This window comes from Octodon degus, unplaced genomic scaffold (assembly GCF_000260255.1).
Source record: "Octodon degus isolate 3935 unplaced genomic scaffold, OctDeg1.0 scaffold00001, whole genome shotgun sequence".
Taxonomy (NCBI): Eukaryota; Metazoa; Chordata; class Mammalia; order Rodentia; family Octodontidae; genus Octodon; species Octodon degus.
The window spans coordinates 6,325,652-6,348,460 of NW_004524577.1; the positions used below are offsets into that span (position 1 = coordinate 6,325,652).

A 22,809-nucleotide genomic window follows, 5' to 3' on the forward strand; every position below is an offset into this window, starting at 1 on the left:
AAGGCCGAGTCAGGACTCCCAGGCTGGCCACCAAGGACCCCAGGGCCGCCCCAGGGCCAGGAGAAGGCCGAGTCAGGACTCCCAGGCTGGCCACCTTCCCCTGCACTGGACGGGGGCTGCTGCCCTCTAGTCGAGCTTGGGGGCCTTCCCCAGGGGCCTGGCCACAGTGAGGGCTGCACATGCCGCCCTCTGCTCGAAGGGAAGGCAGGGCTGGGGTGACCAGGGCACACGAGTGGCACACAATTGAGAGCCAGGACTGGGCCAGGGAATGCCACGTTGGAGTCTTGGCGGTGGGAAACGGGCGCAGCTGGGGAGGGCTGCGGGCCGCACTTAGCTCTCAGGCTCAGCCCGGAGTGGGAAGGTGCAAACCCCAGAGCAAGGCTCGTGCTGGGCCACAGCTGTGAAGGTGCCAGCGCTCCAGGGTGCCATGGGCACATGTGGGGGGCAAGCTCGTGGCTCGGGCCACGTGGGCACTTCTGGTGTTGCGCACTGCACCCCCAGGGGCCCTGGTGAGAATCACAGTGCAGGGCAGACCACCCAGGCCTGCAGCAGGGCCAATCCCAGGCTGCTCACTCACACGAAGTTGCCTGCATGGGACCCTGCAGACGAACCCCGTGCTCTGACCCTCCATGCCCAGGTGGGGGCAGACCTGCACTCACCTGTCCCGGGCCACTGTGGAGAGGCCACTGAAGAGCCCTGAGGAGTAAAAGGAAGGGGCTTAGGATGTGCGGGGAGCCCTGTGCCCTCACTCACCCAACCAGCACCCCGAGACACAGCAGCAAGGGACAGAACTGCGGGCTGACTCGGCGTCCCTGGGCGGGCACTGCAACCACCTCCCACGTGCAGGTGGGCAAGGACCCCAGGCTGGGGCACCCAACAAGCACCTCACTTTCCACTCAGAGACCCTGGCCACAGGCGCCATGTATGCAATGTTTAGGCCAAAGCAGCCTAAGGTAAGTGGAGAAGCCGTGGAAAGTGGGCCCACAGGCAAGGAAGCCCCTGGGGACTGCGGCCTCCATCGCCCCGGAGCACAGGCCTGCAAGTCCTCTGCCCTGGGAGGGAAGCCCTTTTCTCTCCAGGCCTGGCTACCCCAGGGAGCAGTTTCTGGACAGAGAACAGAGGACCAAGGACAGAGAAGGGGGGTGGGGGCGAGGCCCGCACCTCTGGGGTCTTCTGAGCCCTCGGGGAGCTGACTGCCCAGCTGCTCGGGGCCGGGGCGGCTGGCTCCACCGACGTCCTCCCCTGCACCTGGGTCTTCAGGAGCTGGGAGCGTGGCCAAGGCCTGGGGCTCTGACCCCTCTCCTGCCTCGAGCCTGGGGCTGGGGGCCCAGGGAACATTCTGGAGCATGGGCCTCTTCGCAGGGGGCTTCTGGGCACACTCAGCATCAGCGTCACTGCTCTGGCTGTGATGGCGAGCCCGCTGCTTGGTGCTCGAGGGGCTGGGAGGAGGTCCCATGGGCCGCCCGGCCTGGGTGGCCTCCTGCTGAGCGGGGGCGTCCTCCTCTGTGTCTCTCAGCCGCACCGAGTGCAGCAGCCAGGGCCGGGCGAAGACCATGGCCACCAGGCGGACCGTGTTGCTGCCGACTTCCAGCACCTGGCGCCAGGTCAGGAGGTCCTAGGCGAGACAGGCAGGTCTGTCGGGACAGAGCCGTGGGGACTGGGCGACGGCGGATGCCCGACAGCGTGCCCCGGCTGCTGTGTCAGGGCCTTGGCAGGCCGCAGACCCAGTTCCGCAGAACAGGGCCTGACTCCCGGCCCGGGGCTGCCGGACATGAGGCCCAGGGCAGGCTCCTCCCTGCCTGGGGACCGTGCAGGTACTCATAAAAGGAGCCGGTGTGTGTGCTGCACAGGAGGACAGCCACATCATCAAGCCGGGGGCACCCCAGCCTGCCTCGCTCCCCCATGGGAGCCAGCATACGTGTCCCCCAAAGTGGTCACTACTCCATGCAGGTATGGGGGGCCTAGGCGAGACGTGAGGGGGGCAGTGGAGCCACCTGGGCTGTCACCCTCTGCCTGTGAGCTGACCCCTGGGCCCTGCCACCGCAGCCTTGGGGCCGTCCTCCTACCTCTGTGGGCTAAGGTTACTTCCCTGGGCAACGTGGAGCTATTTCCTGCCCTCTAGAGAGCTGGTCGGAAAACACAAATGCGTCTCCATGCCAGCTCTGGAGAGGGAGGCACAGCTGGCTCCTGCGACCTCGCCTGTGCCCTAGGTCTCCTGGCCCTCACAGGACGGAAGGCAGAGGCCCCCATCCCACACACAAACTGCACAATGACGTCCCTGTAACGTGGCTAGCAGCTCCTGCTCAGCTGCTGTTGGCTGTGTGCAGGACACACTGGGCACAAGGGCCAGTGCGCCTAGGGACCAGGCAGGTGCCGTGCAAGTCCAGGGTCCTCACAGGAGGGAAGGAGGGAGGGAGGGAGAAGCGTGGGAGGAAGGGAGGGAGGGAGGAGGGCGGGCTCAGCCTGTGCTGGGCAGGAGCAGCGGCTCGGCTCCTGGACTCTAACACTGAGGAAAGGCTCACTGGAGGTAAAGCAGTCTCATCTTTAAATGCTGACGTTAATTCATTCTTTACAGCAGCTCACTCCCGTAAGCCCCACACCAAGGCCCCTGCTCCCAGCAGCGAGCCAGGCTGCCGGCGCACAGTTCACCTGGACGTAGTCCTGGAATGTCCTGGAGCCTGCTGTCGTCTGCACGGCTGAGAACTGTCTGCCCAGCTTCTCCTTGTCAATCCCGAAGCAGCCTGCAGAGACCACGGCCTCCCAGATCTCCTGGGCGGCCGTTATGTCTTCCGGGCTGTACCCAGAAAGCTGCCCCTGGCAGACAAACTCCTCCAAGCTGAACACACTTTCTGGGGGCTCTACCAGCCTGGTGAAGGAGGCCGGGAGGTAGGGGGCGCCCAGTGTCAGCTCCTGCAGAGAAGGGTCTGTGGAGACCGGAGGAGGGTCAGAGGCAGCCAGCAGAGGCCCTGCCCGCTGAGGGCCCGCCACCAGAGGTGCCCCGTGCAGTCCCAGCGTGCTGCTCCGCAATAGCCATGAGGCCACCTTGGAAGGACACACTGCACGCCTGACTGCGGCTCCAGGGCTGGGCGCCTGGCCCGCGCAGTGCAGGGCAGATGTGGGCTGGGTGCGTGAGTGCCGAGGCCCATGCTCCAGTAGGCCCCAAGTCTGGCCAGAGGCCCGCCCCTTCCTAGAGGCTCTGTCCTCCCTGCACCGAGGAAGAAGCCCCAGGCCTTGACAGAGCACCAGACTCTAAGTGGGGGCACAAAATGGACAGCAAGGACCACCAAGATCTGCTGTGCGTGCGGAAAGGAAGGTGTGGGGGAGGGGAAGGGCAGAGGAAGAGGGAGAAGAAAGAGGAAAAAGAGGGTGGAGGAGGGCCCTGGGGAGCAGGAAGAAGCTGTGGCCAGACAGCGAGACTCCCTCAAACTGAAGGAATATGAAGGGGAGGTTTAAGTAATTTACTGAGTTTCAAAGGTAATGAACAAAACCTGAAAGGCCCATCCCGTCGCAAGGAAAGAGGCGGAGGTGGCAGTGAGGGCTGGCGAGCATCTTCCACACCAAGGAACCAAGGCCATTATCCAACAGCGGCCTCAAAGTGACACCTGGAGTCCTGCCCTCTAGGAGGCTAAGGCAGGGAGCCAAAGCTCAAGCAATTTGGCAAGACACTGTCTCAAAGTAAAAAAGAAATAAAAGGATTGAGGATATAGCTCAATGTAAAGGCTCTGGGTTCAATCCTTGGTACTGCAAAAATAATTACAAAAAAAAAAAAAAGGCATGATCCCAGCACTCGGGGAGGCTGAGGCAGGAGAACTGCTGTGAGTTCAAGGCCAGCCCGGGCTACACAGCAAGACCCTGTCTTAAAAATAAATAAAGAAGCAAGCAAGCACACTACTCTCCAATTCCCAAGGCAGCTACCAAGCTGGTGGCACAAGGCAGGAAGGGGACACCCTGGTGTGCCGGCCAAGGCCTGGTAGGAGGTGTGGGTGGGGCCCTGGGCCGGTGAGGCTGAGGTGAGCTCTCCTATGAAGGGTAGGTACCACCACAGGGGACGCCCCTCGGGTCCACGCCCCACAGCGCTTGCCTGGCAAGCGAGGTCCTGAGATCCATTTCTGGTACCAAAAAAAATAATAATAATAATAAAATAAATAAAGTGAGGTATTCCTCTGTCTCTGTGGCTGCGCGCCAGCCTGGACATGCGCACCTGGCCGGTCCAGGAAGGGCCCTCGGGACACTCACCAGCAGGCCTGAGCTGCACGGACAGGAGGGGCGTGCGGCGAAGCCTGAACTTCACCTGGCAGGAGTTGACCACGACGCTGTCATTGGGGTTGAGGTTGCGGTTGCTGACGACACCAGGTACACAGCAGCCGCGCATGAGCAGGTACCTGGTGTGTGAGGCCTGGTGCGCCTTCACCTCCACCCCTGGGCGCTTGGCTCCTGCGCCTTCGTCCAAGTCTTCCTCTTCATCCTCCTCTTCCTCCAACCCGTCCTTCCCCGGGCTGGGGGAAAGCACAGTACTCAGGGGCGGCGCCTGGCCCAGCCTGGCCATGGATGCCTGTGGGGAGACGCTCCTCACCCTGCATCTGGCCTCTCAGCCACACTAGCCTTCCCACACACCGCTGTCCCCGCACAGCCTGCTCCTCTTGCTGCAGGCCCCCCCCCCCCAGGTTCCAGACCAATTCTGTGCCCCCATCATGAAGCTGGGCGGGCTGTGCCACCAAGCAGCGAGATCCAGCACATTTATGGAGTGGACAAAGACCAGACCGCCGAGCAGGCACCCGCGAGGCGCCATCACAACAAGAGGGCGGGCGTGGGTGGGCACACCCGTGTCCTAGGGCTCACCTCTTCATCACCTCGCTGTCCACCATGGAACTGTCCACCACCAGGATCTGCTCCGGGATCCTGACATCCACAGAGATGAGGCCCAGAGACCAAAGGGTCAAGGCGGTCACACAGTACCCTCCAGGGCTGTCCAGAGAAAAGGCCACCATGTCGGCCGGGGGGTCTCCATCATTCTGGTCTTTGAAGGAGAAAGGATCCGACTGGTCCAGCTTGCCGGCAGCCCGGAGTCTGTCAAAGAACTGGAACGATTCTACGCAGATGGTGCTGGGAAATCGCCAGGTGAAAAGCCTACATGGGCAAAAGCAAAGTTAGGGCTGGCTGAGGCCCAGCGATAACTGGGCCCACAGCACCTTGGTCACTGTGGTCAAGCAGCGTGTGTTCCCCGGGCCCTCCACTTCATCCTGCAAGGAGGCACAGTGTCTGCGCCCAGCAGTGCCCGTTCCCTTCTTCCCACCCGGCCAGCGGTCTCAGGCAGGGTCCTCCACTCACCCTAACCCACAGCCCTCGCCTCACCCTAGAGGCTCCCACTACAACAGCTGTGGAGCTAGGCGGGATGAGTCCTTTGGCGACAGTAACTGGCCACAACCAGGGGATCTCACACAGGGACAGGGCACGTGCTCCAGCTGGCTGTCTCCAGAGGCTGCCAGAGTAGGCCTTGCTATGACACTGTCGCTATAGTGAGGAGAAGGGTGCGCCACCAAGGCTCACGACACGTGCAGTGGGGAAGTGGGTGTCAGATGGCCTCACAGGATTGGGTGCTTCTGGGGCTGTGTCACTCTCCCAGTGGGTAAAGGAGCCTGAGGGTCACTAGGGTGACTGTAGGAAGTAGCAGTGCTGGGAGCCAGAGGCAAAGGAGCTGAGACTCCTGACGCTCTGTCACCCTGCCTCTCTGCAAGTGGCCCAAGCCCCAGTGCAGATCGCAGCAGCAGATGCTGCCTGATGGGTCTTCCAGGACTTCCTCTGCACGAGGCCAGGAGGCTGGCGGCACCAATACCGAACGCATGAGCAGCAGAGCCAGCTACAGCAAGAGTCGTGCTGCAAGGAGCTCCTCCAACTGCGAGGGGCTCTGCTCTGTGCACGGCCCCACCGAGCCCTGCAGGTTCCAGCCCTGCAGATGGGCCGACAGGCAGCTTCACAGGCTGAGCCACAAAGCGCCAAAAGCGACTTCTAAGTGGACCTGCTGTAGCACGTGGCACTGACTCTCCCCATCTGGCCACAGTACCTGATATGCAGCCTACCCTAACATAGTCCTGGCGCTGGCCCTGGCTTGCATTAGCAGGAGGCCAGCGATGACCAGTGAAGGCCTCCGTGACCTGCATCTCTCACACAAGCCAGAAGTGCTCTCAGATGAAGAGGCAGCTCGCCAGGCCCTGGACCCACCTGTAGTAGGACTGGGACAGCTGGTAGGACATCGGCACGAAGGGCAGGGCCCGGTTCTTCTTGGGGCCCTGAGTGTTGTTGACGCGGCACCGGTTGACCAGGCTCCTCTTCTGACACTCCATGAAGGCCCGTACCAGCACCGGCTCCTTGTACTCACGGAAGAGGCGGAATGTCTAGAACAGCGGGAGGGGAGTGTGGGTGGGTCGGGGAGCGGCAGTGCGTGTGAGCGTGCGGGAGAGATCCCAGGGACACTGTGACCACTACATTACAGACAACTGGAGAAGGGAAGGCCATGCACCCACGCCTGGCTTTGGATGCAGAGAATCGGCTGAGCATCAGCAGGGCCACCCTGGCATCACTGTCCCTTGGCCTCACAAGCAAGCACTGGCAGGTCTGCTTGGCTTGAGCTTCAGTGTGTTTCCAACTATTACACTAAGGCTTAGATCCAGATGTCCTGCCAGGGCCTTGCACACTCACAGGTGGGGTTCCGAGTGACTGGAGTGTGTGTGTGTGTGTTTGTGTGTGTGTGTGAGACAGAGAGAGAGAGAGAGAGCGTGAGCAAGAAAGACACATACACAGAGAAAGAAGCAAAGACACAGAGACACACAGTGAAACAAAGAGAGAGACAGAGAGTGAGTTAGGGGCTGACTGGGTTAGCACGGCTCGAGGAGAGAATGATGGGTCCACCCTGCCTGCGTGGGGTGGCACTAACCACGACTTGGAGCCTGCATTCAATAAAGCAGAGAAGAGGACGGCTGTGTGCTGCCTCCTGGTGCCACGCTGTGGGCTATTTCTCCCCGTGATGCCCTGTGCCGTGCCACCCTGGCAGCCAGCTGACTAGACTGAAACCACTACAAACTATGAGCTAAAATAACTCTCTCCTCCTTGGACTTGTGGGTGTCAAGCAACTAAGACGCCAGCACCTCCACTATCACCCTCTGGTCCAGGCTACCACGGCCCACCACAGCTCCCAGCCACCCGGCCGCCCTGGTTCTCCTTCCTGCCAGCTCCTGACCACCTGCGACAGCAGCCCAAGTAACCTGTCTAGGTACAACCAGACGGCGTGTTGCTTTTGCTTGGAAAACCCCAGCGGCTTCCCTCTGCGTCGGCGGTCAGCCTTCCGAGGCCCTGCCGGACCCGGTGAGCCCTCAGCGCAGCCCTCTGCCCTGCCCTCTCACGAGTACCCCCTGGCTTACCACCTGCAACTCCGTGGCCCACTGACTTTTCTGGAGAAAGCCAAGGCCTACCTGCCTCAGAGACCCCCATCCGGTACTGGCCCAGGCCTGTGCGTGGTGGCCGACTCCAGGGCTCTGCTCACACTTCCGCTCCAAGCCAAGTCCCACCTGTCCCACTCCCCTGCAGGTCGCGGCAGCATGTTCCCTGTTCCACACTCTGCAGTGGCTGCCTCTTCCTTGGAGGGGCTCATCTGCATCCTCCCTCCCAGGCAGGCCCAGCCCGGGTCCCCCGAGGTGCCCAGCGGACAACATATGCTGGAGGTGGAAACTCCTCGTGCTGCAGAGGCCCCTCTGCTGACCACGCCATGGTCCGAGAGCTCCAGGCTCAGAAGGCTCTCAGATGGCACCGCTCCCAAGACCCCTAAGTGACACACTGCAGCCATGCTACTGGGCAGGGGTGGCATCAGGGAGAGAAGAGTGGCCTCGCCATGTGAGGGCAGAAGGCTCAGGTGGGACACGGAGGCTGCACAGCCCTGGGTCTCGACGGTGCTGGCCACCAGCCTGGGTGAGCGGACACTCGGTGCTCAGGGGGGCCAGCCCAAGGAGCCCGTGGTGGTTCCAACACGTTCTCTCCCAGCGGAACTCCAGGGTAAGCGGATTCTGTACCAAGGTTTCCACTTGCTCGTACAGATGGGACAAAAGCCCCCAAACACCACTGCTGAGAAGAGGCTCTCAAGCACCCACGGTGACTTGGGGACTGAGATTCACTGCCGCACGCCAGAGGCTGGGCTGGCACAGGCAGCCGCCCCACGGCGCCTGGCACACTCACAGCTCCCACCCTCTTCCCTGTGCTGTGGCAGGGGGCCTCTGACGTCACTGTTAAGGCCTTCAGTCCTCACCACCAGGTGTGGCCTCACCAAGGAAGCCCCCTGCCTCCAGGGAGTCTTTCTCCTCCCAAACCCAGGGCTTGTGCACCCCCGTCAGAGCCAGGAAGCCAGCTAGGGAGGGACTGGAGGAGAGGCCTAGGGATCCTCGGTTCTGCTTTTGCCCTCAGCGGGCTGTTAACTATTCTCTTCCCTCTTGGACTGGGCTTTCTCATCTGAGGCAGTGGCAGGAAAGGCCCCCCGGGGCCCTGGGCCAGGAGGGGGCAGGAGTCCCCTCCACAGCTGCCAGGCTACCCAGAAAGCTAGATTCTTATGTGCGGCGTGTGTGATAAATTTAAAAATCAGGTTTTTGTTGTTGTTTTTAGTTTTTTGAGACGAGGTCTTGCTTTGCTGTTCAGGCTGGCCTTGAATTTGTGACGATCCTCTTGCCTGGGCCTCTTGCATGCTGGATTGCAGGCGTGCGCCACTACACCCAGCACTGTTGTTTTCTCATACACAAGTAGGGCTCCAACCAAGCTCAGGGCCAGACAGGGCCTGCACTGTCCTCTGAGGAGTACTGCCCTCCCCTGCCTATTCTTGTGCGGGCGAACTGGGCCGTCCTCTTCGGCTGCCAAGCACTGGGATGGCTGTGAGGCACCAGCACCAGAGCAGCCGCGCACGCTGGAACCCGCCCTGAACTGCATGGCACTGCCCGAGAAAGCCCAGGGCTCACAGGGTGCAAGGCCAATGCATGGGGGCGTGCTCTGACCCAGAGGTCCAGGAGGCTCCAGGGCTGCAGGGCAGGGGCCTGGCTGTCCCGTCACATGAGGGGCCCAGGGTGAGGCCCAGGAGCAGGGCAGGTGAGCCTGCCCGCGCATTTTCCTTAAATCACCACCTCTGCTGGGCCTCATCCAGTCCTGCAGTAGAAGGAGCAGGCACAGGCCTGGGAGGTTTGCAGTCTGCTGGCATTGCCTCCGGTGGTCCCTGGCCCCTCGCAGGATCTGGGGACTGCGGGCAGAGACACCAGCTAGGCCTCACCCTCTGTCCTGGCTGCCCCACGCAGCACCCAGGAGCCCCAGCCCCAAAGTCTGGGACCAAGCTCACTGGTAGACTCGGGCCACAGAAGCCCCTGGCTTCCTTCATTTGCTTCCCTCCTCCTGATCTCAGCTGATACGCTGACATAGCCAACAGGGCAGCCTGCTAGGGCTACAGATTCAATACAAAGCACAGACCAGCTCCCAGGCTCTCGGTACGGCTACGCAGGGCTGGCCTTCCTCCCTCCTCTCATCCACAATCAAGCAGCAGTGTGGCCTCCCAGAGGCCCCCCGAAGATGTATGAGGCACCCTCCCTCGGAAGGCAGTGCCCCACCGCCAGGACCACCAGCCACCCTGACAGGCGGCAATTTGGAAAGGGACGCCCTGCAGCTCGTCGGCCACACCTGCTCATTTCCTTACCCGCTTAACTTTCTCTCTGAAATCTGAGAGCTACAACCACAGCTCTGGGAGGGCCTCTTGGGGCCACTGAATGCTGTGCCCACTCCTTAAGGATGACAGGAAGACGGGTAACCCTGGTCAAGGCAGGTCCCAAGCTCCAAGCATGCAGGACGAGCCAGCTCTGGAGAGCTGATAGTGTGTGGCATGCGACTGTAGGTGACAGCCTGGTCCTGCGTGTGAAATGTGCCAGGGCGGGTCCAGTGTTCCCACCACCGTAAGGCTGGCACGTGACAGACAGCACAGGCGTATGAACTAGTGGCTATGGCAACCGCCTCCTGATGTCCGTCAGCTCATCCAGCTATGTGCCCTGAATGTGTAATATGAAAATAAATGGAAGCTAAACAAAACCCCAACGAGGATCCAAGCAGCAAGGGGGCAGGAACAAGCACCCCTGGGCCCAGCCCCACCCATGCCACTGAAGCCGGGACCCACCTGGAAGGACTGGCAGGACTTCATCTGGGTGTTGGACAGGGACAGCGTGCTCTGGATCAGGTTCTGCAGCACCAGGAAGTGGATGTCCTCCACGCTGAAAGAGGACAGGGCGGCGTGGAGCTCAGCAGCACGTGCTCGGCTCATTTCAGGGGACATGGTTCTCAGGTACCTGAGTTCGCAGCCTCCCAGGTAACATGGACAGCAGGAGGGCTCCAGCCCTCCCACACAAAGTGGTATTTTTATGCCTTAAGCACCTCGTCAAGTTTTTTGGGAAAAAGTTTTCTCCCAGTGGGTGAGGGGCGCTACAGGACAACAAATCAAGGCAGGTAGCGCACGCATTTTCCCTCTAAGTAAGGCTTTCTCCAAGGAGCACAGTGTCCTACTGAATCACTGCATACTGATTACACAAGAAGTGACTTCATAAAGGCCGGACTTCGCTTGCAAAGCTTGCGAAGGGCCCAGGCTTCTCCCTGCAGCACCCGAGGGCTTGGCCAGTGGTGGCTGAGGTCAGAGGTTGGTGAGCTTTTTAGAAAGCATCAGACACCCGATACTCTGTCTTGGGGTTTTATGGTCTCTGCTGTGGCCAACACTCAGCCTTGGGGCCAGGCTGGGTGGGCCTGCGGCCAGCCCAGTCCCACAGCCCCGCACCACGCCAGGGCCTACCTGCTGAGCTCGTCCTCCTGCTTCATCTGGTATTTCTCATCTCCAATTGCCAGCACTCGGTACCTGTGCGAGAAACAGGAGACAACCATGTGGCAGGCAGAGACCTCACTCCACTCACTAAGCTGATGGATGCTCACTTGGTTCCAGGCTGAGGGGCTGAGGGATCGTCAGACTCATCTAAGCTGAATGCTACACGCTGCTGTGAAGGAGAACCCTGCGCTGTCTGGAGGAGGGGGCCCGACAGCGCATGGCACAGCCAGCAGGCCACAGGCTGCTGCTAACAGCAGGAGGGAAAGCCGGGTGATCAAAACACAAGCGCTTGTGATTAATACCAGGAGATGAAGAAACGCCCCTCAGCCACGCACCCAGGCCAATCACCAGGAGGGGCCGGCTTTTAGGAGGCAGCGGAATCTAGACTTGTGATGGGTTCAGTCTACCGCTGGGATGGGGGCTGCGAGGGCTACACCAGCCCTGGGGCAGGCAGCCTGCATACAACAAAGGGCACAGCAAGGAGGCGGCTTCTGCCTTCTGCCACTGTGAACTGCTGCCCTCTGCTGCACCACCCTGCTTTGGAGCCAGCTAATTACCAACTGAAACCTCCACGAACTGAGAGCCGGTGTTACGTACTTGGCCTCAGTAAAGGGAGGACAGTGACCAAGACCGTCAGGATCAAAATCAGTGCTAAACCGCCACAACTGCAACTTGTTCTTTCCAAGACGGTTTGGGAACACTCCTCTGAAAATTTTTTTTTTTTTTAAATGTCTTCTTTGAAAACTAAAAGTTGCCCTACAACATTATTGAAAATAGGAGGGGACGTAAATTACAAGTAGGTAAGCGAGTCACTGACACGCCGCTGAGGCAGACGTCAATCACCGTCTGGGAATTCTGGACCCTGGTTCACTGCAGAACAAAAACCAAAGCCAAAACCCAGCGAGCAGAGGCTGGCGATGGCTCAGTGGTCTAAAGCACCTACTTAGAACAAGCTAAGCAAAGCACAGGGACCACGGTTCGATCCCCCAGCACCACATGCCAGCCAGCCCCGCCCCCTGCTGGGCTGAGCTGGCCACACACACACACACACACACACACACACACACACACACACACAAATAAATAAATAAATAAAAAAAAAAAAAAAAAAAAAAAAACCTGCGAGCAGCTGACTACAACATGACTGTGATGACTACAGACCCCCCACGTGGCCTGACGGCTGGGGGACACTGCCTCCCGGCTTGCTGAGTGGGTGCAGGATGCGCTCTCTGTGGACGAGGGAGCAGAGACCACGAAATGCACGGGAGGCGCCCGCAGAGGAACCGCCTCCACAGGGGGGGACTTGAGGTACGGCCCATCAGGTGGTGGGGAGCAGGGATTCACCTTTGCGTGAGGCTGAGAACTTCAGATTTTAAAATTTCGCCCAGTTGTGCTCACACAAATACGTTCTTTCAGAACTGGAGCAGCTGAGCCAGGAGGGGCGGGGTTCTGGAGCCAGGCGCTGCTGCTCCGAGCACGCGGAGCCTGGGCTTAAAGGAGGAACACACTCCTCCTCGCTGGGCGGGGGCTGTACAGGACCCGGAACATCAAGCTGGTGCCCTGAATATCCCCCAAAGGCCTGCACCCTCTTACTACATCTTGAAGCATCCTGACATACAAGGTGGGAAAACAGCAAAAAGTAGTCCGGCAGACACAGCCTGACTAAAGTCCAAGAAGGGATTTCACAGGAGCGCAAGGGCCGGGGCTGCCAGCAAGGGCAGCTTGTCCCTGCTTCCCAGTCACCCGAGAGAGCAGATGGCCCCCGCAGAGTCCCCGCAAAGCCAATACCACAAGGCTGGTGTCACAGCTGCCCAGACCAGCTGACGCGGGAGAGGCGTGGGCATGGCCTGCTGCCTCCCAGCTCCTGCCTGTGGTGACCAAGCAGAACCAACCCAGCAGCACCTACCTGGCAAACAGCTCCTGCAGTGTGTCTGGGATTTCAAGGTTAGAATTCCTTAGAGCGGAACTGAACTTCTCTTTCAGCCTCTCCACAAATTCTTTAAACTCGCTGGCGCAAACCTTTCACAGAGAGGGGACGTTAATACTTTCTCCTGGTGACAGCCCTGAAGATGTACTAAGAAACACCTGCGACAGATGTCCACAGCCACAGGAAGATGTGCTGTGCCCAGGAGCACCGACCACACTGCATGCCCCGCTCCGCTGGAGGGCCCTGTGGGCTCAGTCCCGCCTGGATGCACCTCACAGCTACTGGCCTTGCACCCCCGCACCTCACTCTCACAAACAGCCTTGTCCATGTGGCTCCGTACCATGCTGCTGCCGGCTCACAGTACTCCTTGGGCATCTGCCCTTCTTTCTTCCTCGCAGCCCCTGAGCACAACCCAGAGCCAGCACCCCAAAGCCTCAGGATGCTTGCTCCAGGGCTCTGCCATCTCACCAGTGGGGCAGGCTGCAACTCAGCAGGGGAAGGCAGAACCCTCCGCCTCCTGGAATGCAGTGGAGGCCCCGCACTAGACACATTCTGCCCAGGTGCCCAGGCCTGCGGCCCCTGCTCTACACAGAGCTCCTCCCCCACTTTTCCTGCCCCATATTCTGTGGTGAAGCCTCCCCACTACAGGAGCAGACCGACAATGCAGGGTGACTTCAAGGGTGGAATCGATGACCACGAGGCCGGAGCGTGAGGTGAACCTGAAGGCGCTGCTTCGCCGCACAGCACAGTGTGGGGGTCCCCTACCACCTCCCACCCGTGTGGCGTGCAGGGAGAACCAAGTCCTCGGCCTCCACGGGAATGGCATCTGACAGCATTCTGGGTCACCTCGCTGACCTCACAGGCCTGGCTGTGTTGTGAGGCAGGAAGTGGCGACTTCTCTGCCTGTCCCATATGCCCCTGGCTTCTTCCTGGTGAGGCCTGTGCCTCCTCCTCCCAGGAACCCGGCCTGACCCGTCAGGGAGTGGGGACGAGCAGAATGGGCCCCCGCGTCTGTAGAGATGGTCTCCTGCCTTGTCAGCTCCACCTGCCCGCATCCCACATGGCAGACACAAAAGCAGCTGTCCAGGAAGGCTGGCTGCTCATAACTGCCCCACAGCAGCCATCTAGGAAGGCTGGCTGCTCATAACTTCTCTACAGCTGTCTTATGTTCTTTTTTTTTAATATCTCCTTTTTCTTTTTCTTTTGTTTATTTATGAGTGTGTGTGTGTGTGGGGGGCAGCTCAGCCCACCAGGGGGCGGGCTGGCTGGCATGTGGTGCTGGGGATTGAACCGTGGGCCCTGGGCTTTGCTAAGCTTGTTCTAAGTAGGTGCTTTAGACCGCTGAGCCATCTCACCAGCCCATGTCTTATGTTCTTAAAAAGATGGGCCTGAGGGCCTGGCCAGACCTCAACACCAGCCAGGCTGGACCTGCTGCTGCTGCTGCTGCACGGGACCTACCTTTGGGTCCTCGTAGTCACATTTTCGGTTCATGAAATCTCCAACCAGGGCTTTATCCTGGTACACCTCAGCCAGGCAAACTCTACAGGAGCAAGATGGAAGTGAAAAAAATACATATTGTTAGTATCTGTTGGTCTGTGAAAGGAGCAGTTGATGCTTAAAAAAAATTTTTTTACTCTAATTTTATCTCCTCTTTTGAATTTCTTATAGCTTGCTATTGTTTTGTTATTTTCTTTAAAGAAATCTTGCACATTTATATCTGGTAATCTCATTTAAAGACAGCATTGGGGGCCAGGGAGATGACTCAGTAGAATAAGGGCTTCCCTGGCAAGCGCCAAGGGTCTGAGCTCAATCCCCAGTTCCGCAAAAAAAAAAAAAAAAGATAGCATCTTCTAATACAGCAACCCTTGTTGAATTCCTATTATTTGTTTAGTGAAGTCTTATGTTGTTTTTAATATTTTTTCTATCACTATTTTGTATTCTTTAAAATTGAAAAAAAGTGAAAAAGAAAAAAAGACAAGTGACATCTGGGGCTCACACTGGTGTCTACACGGGAGGGAAGACTTCTATCCGTGCATGCACGGCTGTGGTTGATGTGACTGCCGCGTTCACAGGCCTGCGGGATGCCGGGTGCTCTGGGGTGAGCTGAACCTGACGAAGTGAGGCTGGCCCCTGCCCACGCCGCACCTAGGGCCTCCCTGGGCATCTGGCTTCTGCTGGGAAACAGACATCCACCTATGCCACTCCCTGGTCTATCGGGGCTCTGGCCAGGACCGAGTGAGGTGTGTGACAGAACGAGGTGCTCGTGACCTCTCAAAGGTCTATCTCCCAAGCACTGTTGGTCCACCCACAAATTATCCTGCAGTGTTACAAGGCAAGTCTGACATGCCCAAGGGAAGAAAGGAGGCCACCAGGGACATAAGCTCTGGCTGGCTGCAGGCGTGTGCAGCCTAAAACTGACACAGGGCCACCTCCTTTCTGTTCCACTCTTTCTGGCTTCTCCACATCCTGATCTTGGGTGGCGGCACCGGGTCCCTCCCTACACTCATGGAGGGAACGGCAGGAGGGTCCAGGGGGCTGGCGTTGCTCCGCCACCTTGGCCTGTGAGGAGCCGGTGGGCAGCCTCACTCACTGCCTGCCAAGAAGCCATCAGGTGCACACTGGGGCTCATGCGGCTGTGCAGGGCAGCCTGCACCCAGCACACCCCACACTCTGCTCAGATGAGCTCAGCATGCCCTGCAGCCGGGAGCCTCATCTCTTCCCCAACTTCACAAAGGTTCTCTAAAGCCCAGTTTCTGGAAGCGCCCAGAACATGCTTGGCCCTTGACCAGCTGAGAGTCACAAACCCCGCACCCAGACAGCCTGCTGGAAGGCTGGTGGGCTTCACCCAGATGTCACCTCCACCTGAGTAAGTGGAGGCAGAAGCGGAGAAAACAGCAATCTACATGAATTGGAATAACCATGCCCTGGCCCGACCCATGCTTACTTATAGTTCAGGTAGGCCTGTGGGTTTCTGACGATGTAGCGAGCCCTCCGTCCAACTGAGTGGGAGGTTTTGTCAAGTGACTCTTCAAAGGTGGCATGTAGGATGTCCCTCACAACCTGCCAGGGGACAAATGGGCCCTTCACCTGCAAAGATAGAGCAAAGATGGACAGTTACTACCAAGGGACCCACTCTAGGGGAAACTAATGAAAAAACGCGTCCCACTGAGCCCCTTTCCTCAGCGAGGACACAAAGCTGTCCCTCTCAGGGTCGCCCAGCCACTAACTGGACCTCGGCTGTGTCCAGGGGTAACGTCGTTTGGCAAGTAGCTAAGGAGGCGCCCTGAGGTGCAGGGTGAGCAACAAGCTAGGGAGGTTACGGAACACCGCGGTGCTCAGCAGACTTTACGCTCCGCCGGCCAGGAGCCGCCGTGCTGTACGCTGCACACCATAGAAAGAGAACGAAGCGCGTTAGCAGGCTCACCACTGCAGAGAAGCACACAGGAAGGTGCGCACCGACCGGAGACTTTCCTCAGAACACTGAGGATAAGGTGACTCAGCAAGACCGTGTAAATCCTGGTGGGTGGGCAAGGGGGGGGCCGCTGCCTCTGCTGCCAACTCCATGACAGAGGCCCCAGCGAGTGCAGGGAGCACAAGTCAGGGATGCCATGGGTTGCCCCGCAGAAGGCAGGGACAAGGTGAGAGCACAGCACACGTGGGCCTGGTACCGAGCGCCGTGGGCCTGCCAGCCCTACCCAGGTCTCTCCTGGCTGCCTCGGGCCAGCTGTGCCCGGCTCAAGGAGCCGCCTCTGCCTGGCTGGTTACTGCCCGCGAGGGGCCTTGGGCAGAACAGAGCAGAGCTTGCTCGCTCGTGGCCTCTGTGAAGCAGTTTGGCTGGACATTGGCCTGTGCCCCGCTGCCAAGTAAGGCCACCAGCACAGCACCAAGGAGCCAGAGTGTGGAGCCAAAGTGAAGAAAAGTGGGGTGGGGAGAGCGCTGGCTGGAGCTTCCAGGACAGCAGGAAGAAGTGCTCGGGAGAGGGAGGCTAAGCTGCCCGCACCGCCTGGGCATCGGACACAGGGCAGGCGAGCGTGGGGCCTGCGGCACAGGAGGCAGGCGGCTGCCCATCGCCGGGCCTCACACATCCAGCTGGTAGTGGCACCACACTTGGGGCTGTGGCCAGGACGCCTACGGGCAAGTGTCTCTGCCTACAGGATCAGCCACTCCCAGGGCCGTAAGCTCCAGAAGTGGAAAGAGTCCAAGGAAGAGAGGGAGAAGCCGGCAATCGCCTCCACTAGCGGGATCAACAGAGGTTCTCAGACACGGTGAGTGTTACTGCAAGATGAAGAGGCATTTCTTGGGCAGCAGGCGGCAAGGGAGAGAACAGGGAGGGTGAGGCTCTGACGGGAAAACAGCCCTGCACTGTTGGGCAAAAGCTTGGAGGTATGCAGCTGAAGGCTGGGAGGAAACGTGCCACCTGGGAAGGGAATCTGCGGCGATCTGGGAAGCGCCTTTCCCGGGGGGCGGGGGGCTGCCGAGGGGAGTGCTGCCGAGGGGGGAGCTCCAGGAGGGGCGGGGCGGGCACCTTGCTGTTGAGGACGTTGCTGGCGATCCGGCAGAGCATGAGAAGCCCGTCCTCCTGCATGGTCCAGGAGACGCGCAGCCGCGTCATCCTCCGCAGGGCGCTCTGGTCAGCCTCGTCGTGGTAGCGTGTCCTTTTGACTGTGGTTCCTGGGACCTCCTCTACAAACACCAAGGGGACATCAGCTGTCACATGCAAAGTAGAGGGGCTCCGCCCACAAGGCCCTGGGCAAGCGCAGCAGTGACCAGCCTCTCACCGTGTCCACCCTCACCCAGGGGAACACTGACCAGCCTCTCACCCAGGGGAACACCGACAGGCTTTCTCCCACCTTGCTCCGGTTACACTGCTTGGTGACAGGCTGGGCCGCCTGAGCGTGGCCTCTAGTTATCTGCCAATCCGTGGCTCCCAGAGGATGCCACATCCTATCCTAGGAAGGTGCCTGGCATAGACCACTGAGTGAGGCCATCGACAGGGCAGCCACCAGGGCTGCCATGGCCTGGGTGGGTAACCTCTTGTGGGCCATGGGACGTGTCCTGTGCTCAGTGTGGAGCGACAGTGGGTACAGTGCCTGTTGCAGCCTGTGGCACAAAGGACAGCTAAGTGGACAACAGCGGTCAGCAGCTTTACGGAACACTCCCTGTACACTGAGCCCGGGCTAGGCTTTCCGTACACGTGCACTGGCTCTACTTGGCAAGGACCCCTGAGAGGGGTGCAGTCGTCACTGCCACTGTAGCACCCAAGCCCCGAGTCACACAGCTCCAACCGGCAGCCATGAGCTGAGCCTGGGCCCTCAGCCTGGGCCTCTCCAAGGTCTTCTGCCCCTCGGCCAGGAAGACTACACACTCCCAACTTTGGAAGGCTGTTGTGGTGTTTTTCCAACCAAGACAGATGACAAGGGAGGTAAAGAACTCTCAATTCAAAATGACACCACCACCACCACCACCACCACCACCACCACCACCGCTGACCTCGTGACAAATTCAATCCGCGTGAGCTAACCCGGCGCAGATGTATCAGCAGTGGCCTGAACGAAGGAGGCCACTTCATTTCACGGCTGGCACGTGGAGCTGCCTGCACTAACCAAATACACCATGAAGGGGGGTTCTGTTTAGGCACTGTCTTCTCTGACATGACTAGAGCCGTGAGATTTTCAATAAAACAAATGGCCCACTTGAGCAATACCAAGTGGCCTAAAAAGGAGACACCAACATCGCAACCACCCCATGTCTTTCTGCTATAACTTCTACTCAGCAAGCTGGCCCTGGATTATGGGGTCGTGCCTGTAACCCCAGCACTTGGGAGGCTGAAGCAGGAGGACTGACAGGCTGGGCTGCATAGTGAGTTCAAGGCCAGCCTCAATTACACAGAGAGATCCTGTTTCAGAAAATAACAAAACAAAACTGCGGATGAAGCAACCAAAACGACAAACACAAGCTGCATGGGTGGCCAGACCTGGCAGGCCGAGAGGGCTCCCGGCTTTCCTCCAGGCTGAGCCGCACCTGAACGCAGCTTGAACTTGGCCTGAGAAAGGTAGGCGTAAAGGCAAGCCAAGAGGAGAGGGCGCTCTGGTGCGCTGTGAGGATTTTTCACAGGGCTTTTGTCAGCTAAGGAAGGTAGAAATCTGATCTGAAGGCAGTGCTGCGGGAAAGGCCCACAGGACAGAAGGCAGAGGAGGTGGGACGGGCAGTCTGCAGGGTGGTGTGGAGGGTGAAATGTGTTCTACACAGGGGGAAAACAGGCCCTGTGTCAGAGGGCAGAGCCCAGCCTCGACTGGAGCGACACTGTCCATGACCCGTGACATGCTTGTGACTCTCACCTTTTCTCTTCCGCTTCATCTTCTTGCCAAGGTCCTTCTTCAGCCGCTTGCGCTTCTGGTTTCTGCCACCCTTCACCCTGTGGCTGCGGCCCTGCGTGGGCTCACGCTCCGTCCCAACCTGCTCCTCCTGGTGGGCAGAGGGCTCATCGCCAGCCTTTGCCTCCCCCCAGAGGCCCTGCTTGCTGCTGCCTATGAGGAAGCACAGGGCAGAGCAGCTGAAGGGCGAGCCCCGCAAAAGCCCGAGGAGCCACACAGTGGGCCCGCCATCGCTCTGGCCCGGACCACCACGGCTACTTGTGGGTGGGCACCCAGCACATGTACCTGCAGATCCGAGGGGCGGAGGGCGCTTGGACAGAAATGTCTGCAGCCTCACCGTGAGCCCGTTCTCCGCAGTGTTGTTCTCCTAGACAGAAAGCACTGGAGTGAGGAGCAAGCTGCTGCGGCCCATGGCCAGGGTGTCTGCACAGGCGGTGAGCGGCAGACCTCCCAGCCACTGTCGCTCACATATGCCACCTAGGACTCTTCTGTAGGAATGTCACAGAACAGGCCAGCATCCACTGGGACCTCTGGCTCAACCTAATGCGCCTTCAACATGAGTGTAAGTCCAGGCCTCTGGCCCACTCTAGTCGTACCAACTCAGAAGTCGTGTGCCAGGAAGGGACACAGTGACAGCGAGTGGAAACAGCAGCCTCCGGGGGCCCCCAGCTCACCTTTTTGGATTTGTTGATGATATAGCTGGTCCAGATCCAGTTGCGCTTCAGGTGTGCATAGAAGCTGGAGTCGAGCCCAGCGGCTCCCAGCCCATCGCCCGGGATCTGGCCTTCATCTACCACCTCGCGGCTGCCCCTGAGACAGGAACACAGAGCCGGGTGATGGTGGGAACTTCTAGCAACAGGCGCAAGTGGGGGACCTGGAGCCCCAGCGCTGGCAGGTGCCACTTTTTCACAAGTTAAAACAAAACAAAGCAAAAAAAAAAAAAACTCCAAAAAACAAAAAAGGGGGCTGGGGAAATGGCTCAGTAGAATAAGCGCTTGCCTGGCAAGCGCAACGGACTGAGTTCAATCCCCAGTTCCACCAAAAAACGAAAACAACAACAACAAAAAAACACCAGACATATCTGTAAAATGCCAACTTCTAAATTTTGACTCCAAAAATAATGGAACTTTAAAAAGCACAGTAACACTTGGGAGGCTGAGGTATAGAGCCCAGCCCCAGCACCTCAAGGAGACCCCAAAATAACAAAAGGTCGGGCATAAGGGCCAGGCGTGGTGACACACGTGCCTGTAATCCCAGCGCTGGGGAGACTGAGGCAGGGCTGTTTTGAGCTCTGGATCAGCCTGGCCACAAAGTGAGCCACAAGGCCAGCCTGAACCACACAGCAAAGCACCTCAACAAACAACCTCCCCAAAGGGGTGGGGGGGCTGAGGATGTAGCTTAGCCCCTGTACCAGAAAAAGCAGGTGGCGGTGCTACATAAACCACACCGAGGTACAGGAAGACCTGCAGCAGCCACGGCCTCTAGCCAGGCGTGGCCTGGGGACTCCAGGCAGGGACGCACATGGTGTACTCCTGCATAGCACTCTTGCGCTCCAGGTTGTGCTTGTCAATGGCGCTCTCCTGCTCCTTCCTCAGGCCGCCCTCCTCGCCGCCCTGCTCTGCACTGTTCCTGGAGGCACCCGAGCATCGCACCACACCTAGAGGGCAAACAGAACCAAGCACAGGTGAGCACAGCGTGCTGCTGGGCGCTGCCAGCCTGTGAGACCGTGCCCCGCCCCGGAGGGGGCTGGAACTCACAAAGCCAGGTAAGGGCCAGGCAGGCAGGCAGCCAGGGGAAGCCCATCCTCTCGGACGCACAGCCCGGGACAGCAGGAGGCCGGCGGAGTTGGTGTGGACCAGTGTGGCAGAAAGGATGCCACTTGGTGGCGGCGGTGGGAGGTCAGGGAAGGATGCGATCTGGACACACAGCCCAGACTCTTGCTGTCTCTGGCACCTACTTGGCACCGGGAACAGCCAGCTATTTCCTAACTGCTCAAGAGGTGCAGTTACAGTTATTTTCGGTTATTCCGCAGTAGAGAAAATCACATTTCTTGCAAGGAAACATAAAACAGCTGGCCCGCTGCACGCGTAGGTGAGGGAAGGCTGTGTCATGTGCTATCTGTAAAGACCCTCTCAGGCTGACACCTCAGCCTGATGGCCTGGCTGGAGGCGGGCGGGGATGCACAAGTGCCCATGCTGCCCCCCTCAGCTGGCACTGCGCCAACCCCTGCTCAGCTTCCCTTCAGCCCTGAAAGAGGTTGGTGCAATTTGTGGCTATAAGGCTAGGGGAGGTCACAAAGAGCTGCCCAAGGTCATCACACATCTGAACAAGTCCCCACGAAAATTGCACCAAGGCAATCTCTGGGCAGGGCCCAGGGCCCAGCATTCTCACGTGCTGCTTGGTATTTTCTGTGCAATCTGGAGGGTTTTTTAAAAATGTATTTTAGTATAGGGTTTATAGGGTCTCACTTCACAGAATGGACTGGTAGTGATTCTCCTGTTTTCAGCCTCCCAAGTACTGGGATTAAAGGCATGTACTAGCATGCCTAGTCTCAATCACTGTCTCAGCATGCCCCAGGGGCAGGGCTGGCACAGCACGCCGGGGATCAAACCCCAGTCCCTGCGCCTGCCTAAGCAGGTGCTTCAGTCCACTGAGCTATCTGGCCGGCCCCTAAAAAGCTGGAGTTTGGGAAGCATCAGCTTTACAGCATGACGAAGACGTTATCTGATGCTTTCCCCCATTTTGGGGGGACAGAACGTCTTCAAATGCGTGGTGGCTGAAGGGACAATCAATGCTTGATTAGCGGGGCAATAAGCCTTCAATCTCTTTGCTCGTGAACGCTAAAATGGATGGTTATTCACTAACTGCCAGGCCTGAAAAGTTCTGATGCAAATTACATGCTGGTTCATGAATTTTTACCTAGGCATAAAGTATGCAGGAATTAGGGCACTTCTAAAATCTAGAATGGAAAGAGCCTGATCACTACTGAATGCTGAAGGGCTCTAAGAAGCACACTGCTAATTTTGCCTGAACCCCTTAACATCTCTAAATGCAAGGGCTCATTACCCTGTTGGTCCTGAATAATTCTCCCAAATAAACATGTGACACCAGCTTTGCAAAAGTAAAAGTAGTAGTGATCTTGCAGCTCTGTGAAACGAATTAACAGAACACGATTCCTCCTCCAAGTGCAAACCCCACAGCACCCTCCTCCTGGTGAAGGTGGCGGGGAAAGGTAAGGGGAGAAGGGAGCAGCTCAGCGGGCACTGGAGCGGAGGCCCCTGCGAGGGCGCAAGAGCACCGGAGGAGCACTCAGAAGTGCTCAAGGAAGTCAGAGGGCAGAGCAAGCCCACCAGACACCAGGCTTCCTCAGAGACGATGCTGAGAGGCCAGCACCGAGGGTGGAAGCCACGCGGCTCGGCTGCCACCTTGCAGTCCAGTTGGTTCCTTCTCCAGAACACTCCCAACCTGCCCCCCACAGTGGGCTTGGGCAACAGTCCCTTACCGGCCTCCCAGGTTCCACTCCATGCCCTTGAGCCCTAGGCCACCACCGGTCCTCACTGCCCTTCCAGCAGCCCCAGCCCCTTCACTGTGCCTGCTGCCCGGCTGCTGACCCACCCTGGGGTGCTCTCCCC

The 22,809-nt window shown here is 58.9% G+C and overlaps 1 protein-coding gene across 1 annotated transcript in view; it reads right to left on the reverse strand.

Annotated features, from left to right (window-relative positions):
- Positions 1-22,809, reverse strand: part of Gtf3c1 (general transcription factor IIIC subunit 1) — a 74,330-nt gene that overhangs the window by 3,351 nt on the left and 48,170 nt on the right. Inside the window, exons 20-35 of the mRNA XM_004623138.2 lie at positions 20,699-20,834; positions 19,852-19,987; positions 19,463-19,544; positions 19,142-19,330; positions 17,329-17,486; positions 15,748-15,890; positions 14,262-14,343; positions 12,783-12,895; positions 10,847-10,909; positions 10,184-10,277; positions 6,220-6,392; positions 4,840-5,127; positions 4,237-4,496; positions 2,650-2,924; positions 1,162-1,615; positions 660-696 (exon numbers count right to left, since the gene is read on the reverse strand). Coding sequence (XP_004623195.2) covers positions 660-696; positions 1,162-1,615; positions 2,650-2,924; positions 4,237-4,496; positions 4,840-5,127; positions 6,220-6,392; positions 10,184-10,277; positions 10,847-10,909; positions 12,783-12,895; positions 14,262-14,343; positions 15,748-15,890; positions 17,329-17,486; positions 19,142-19,330; positions 19,463-19,544; positions 19,852-19,987; positions 20,699-20,834 — 2,683 coding nt within the window. The remainder of the gene's footprint in view (positions 1-659; positions 697-1,161; positions 1,616-2,649; positions 2,925-4,236; positions 4,497-4,839; positions 5,128-6,219; positions 6,393-10,183; positions 10,278-10,846; positions 10,910-12,782; positions 12,896-14,261; positions 14,344-15,747; positions 15,891-17,328; positions 17,487-19,141; positions 19,331-19,462; positions 19,545-19,851; positions 19,988-20,698; positions 20,835-22,809) is intronic.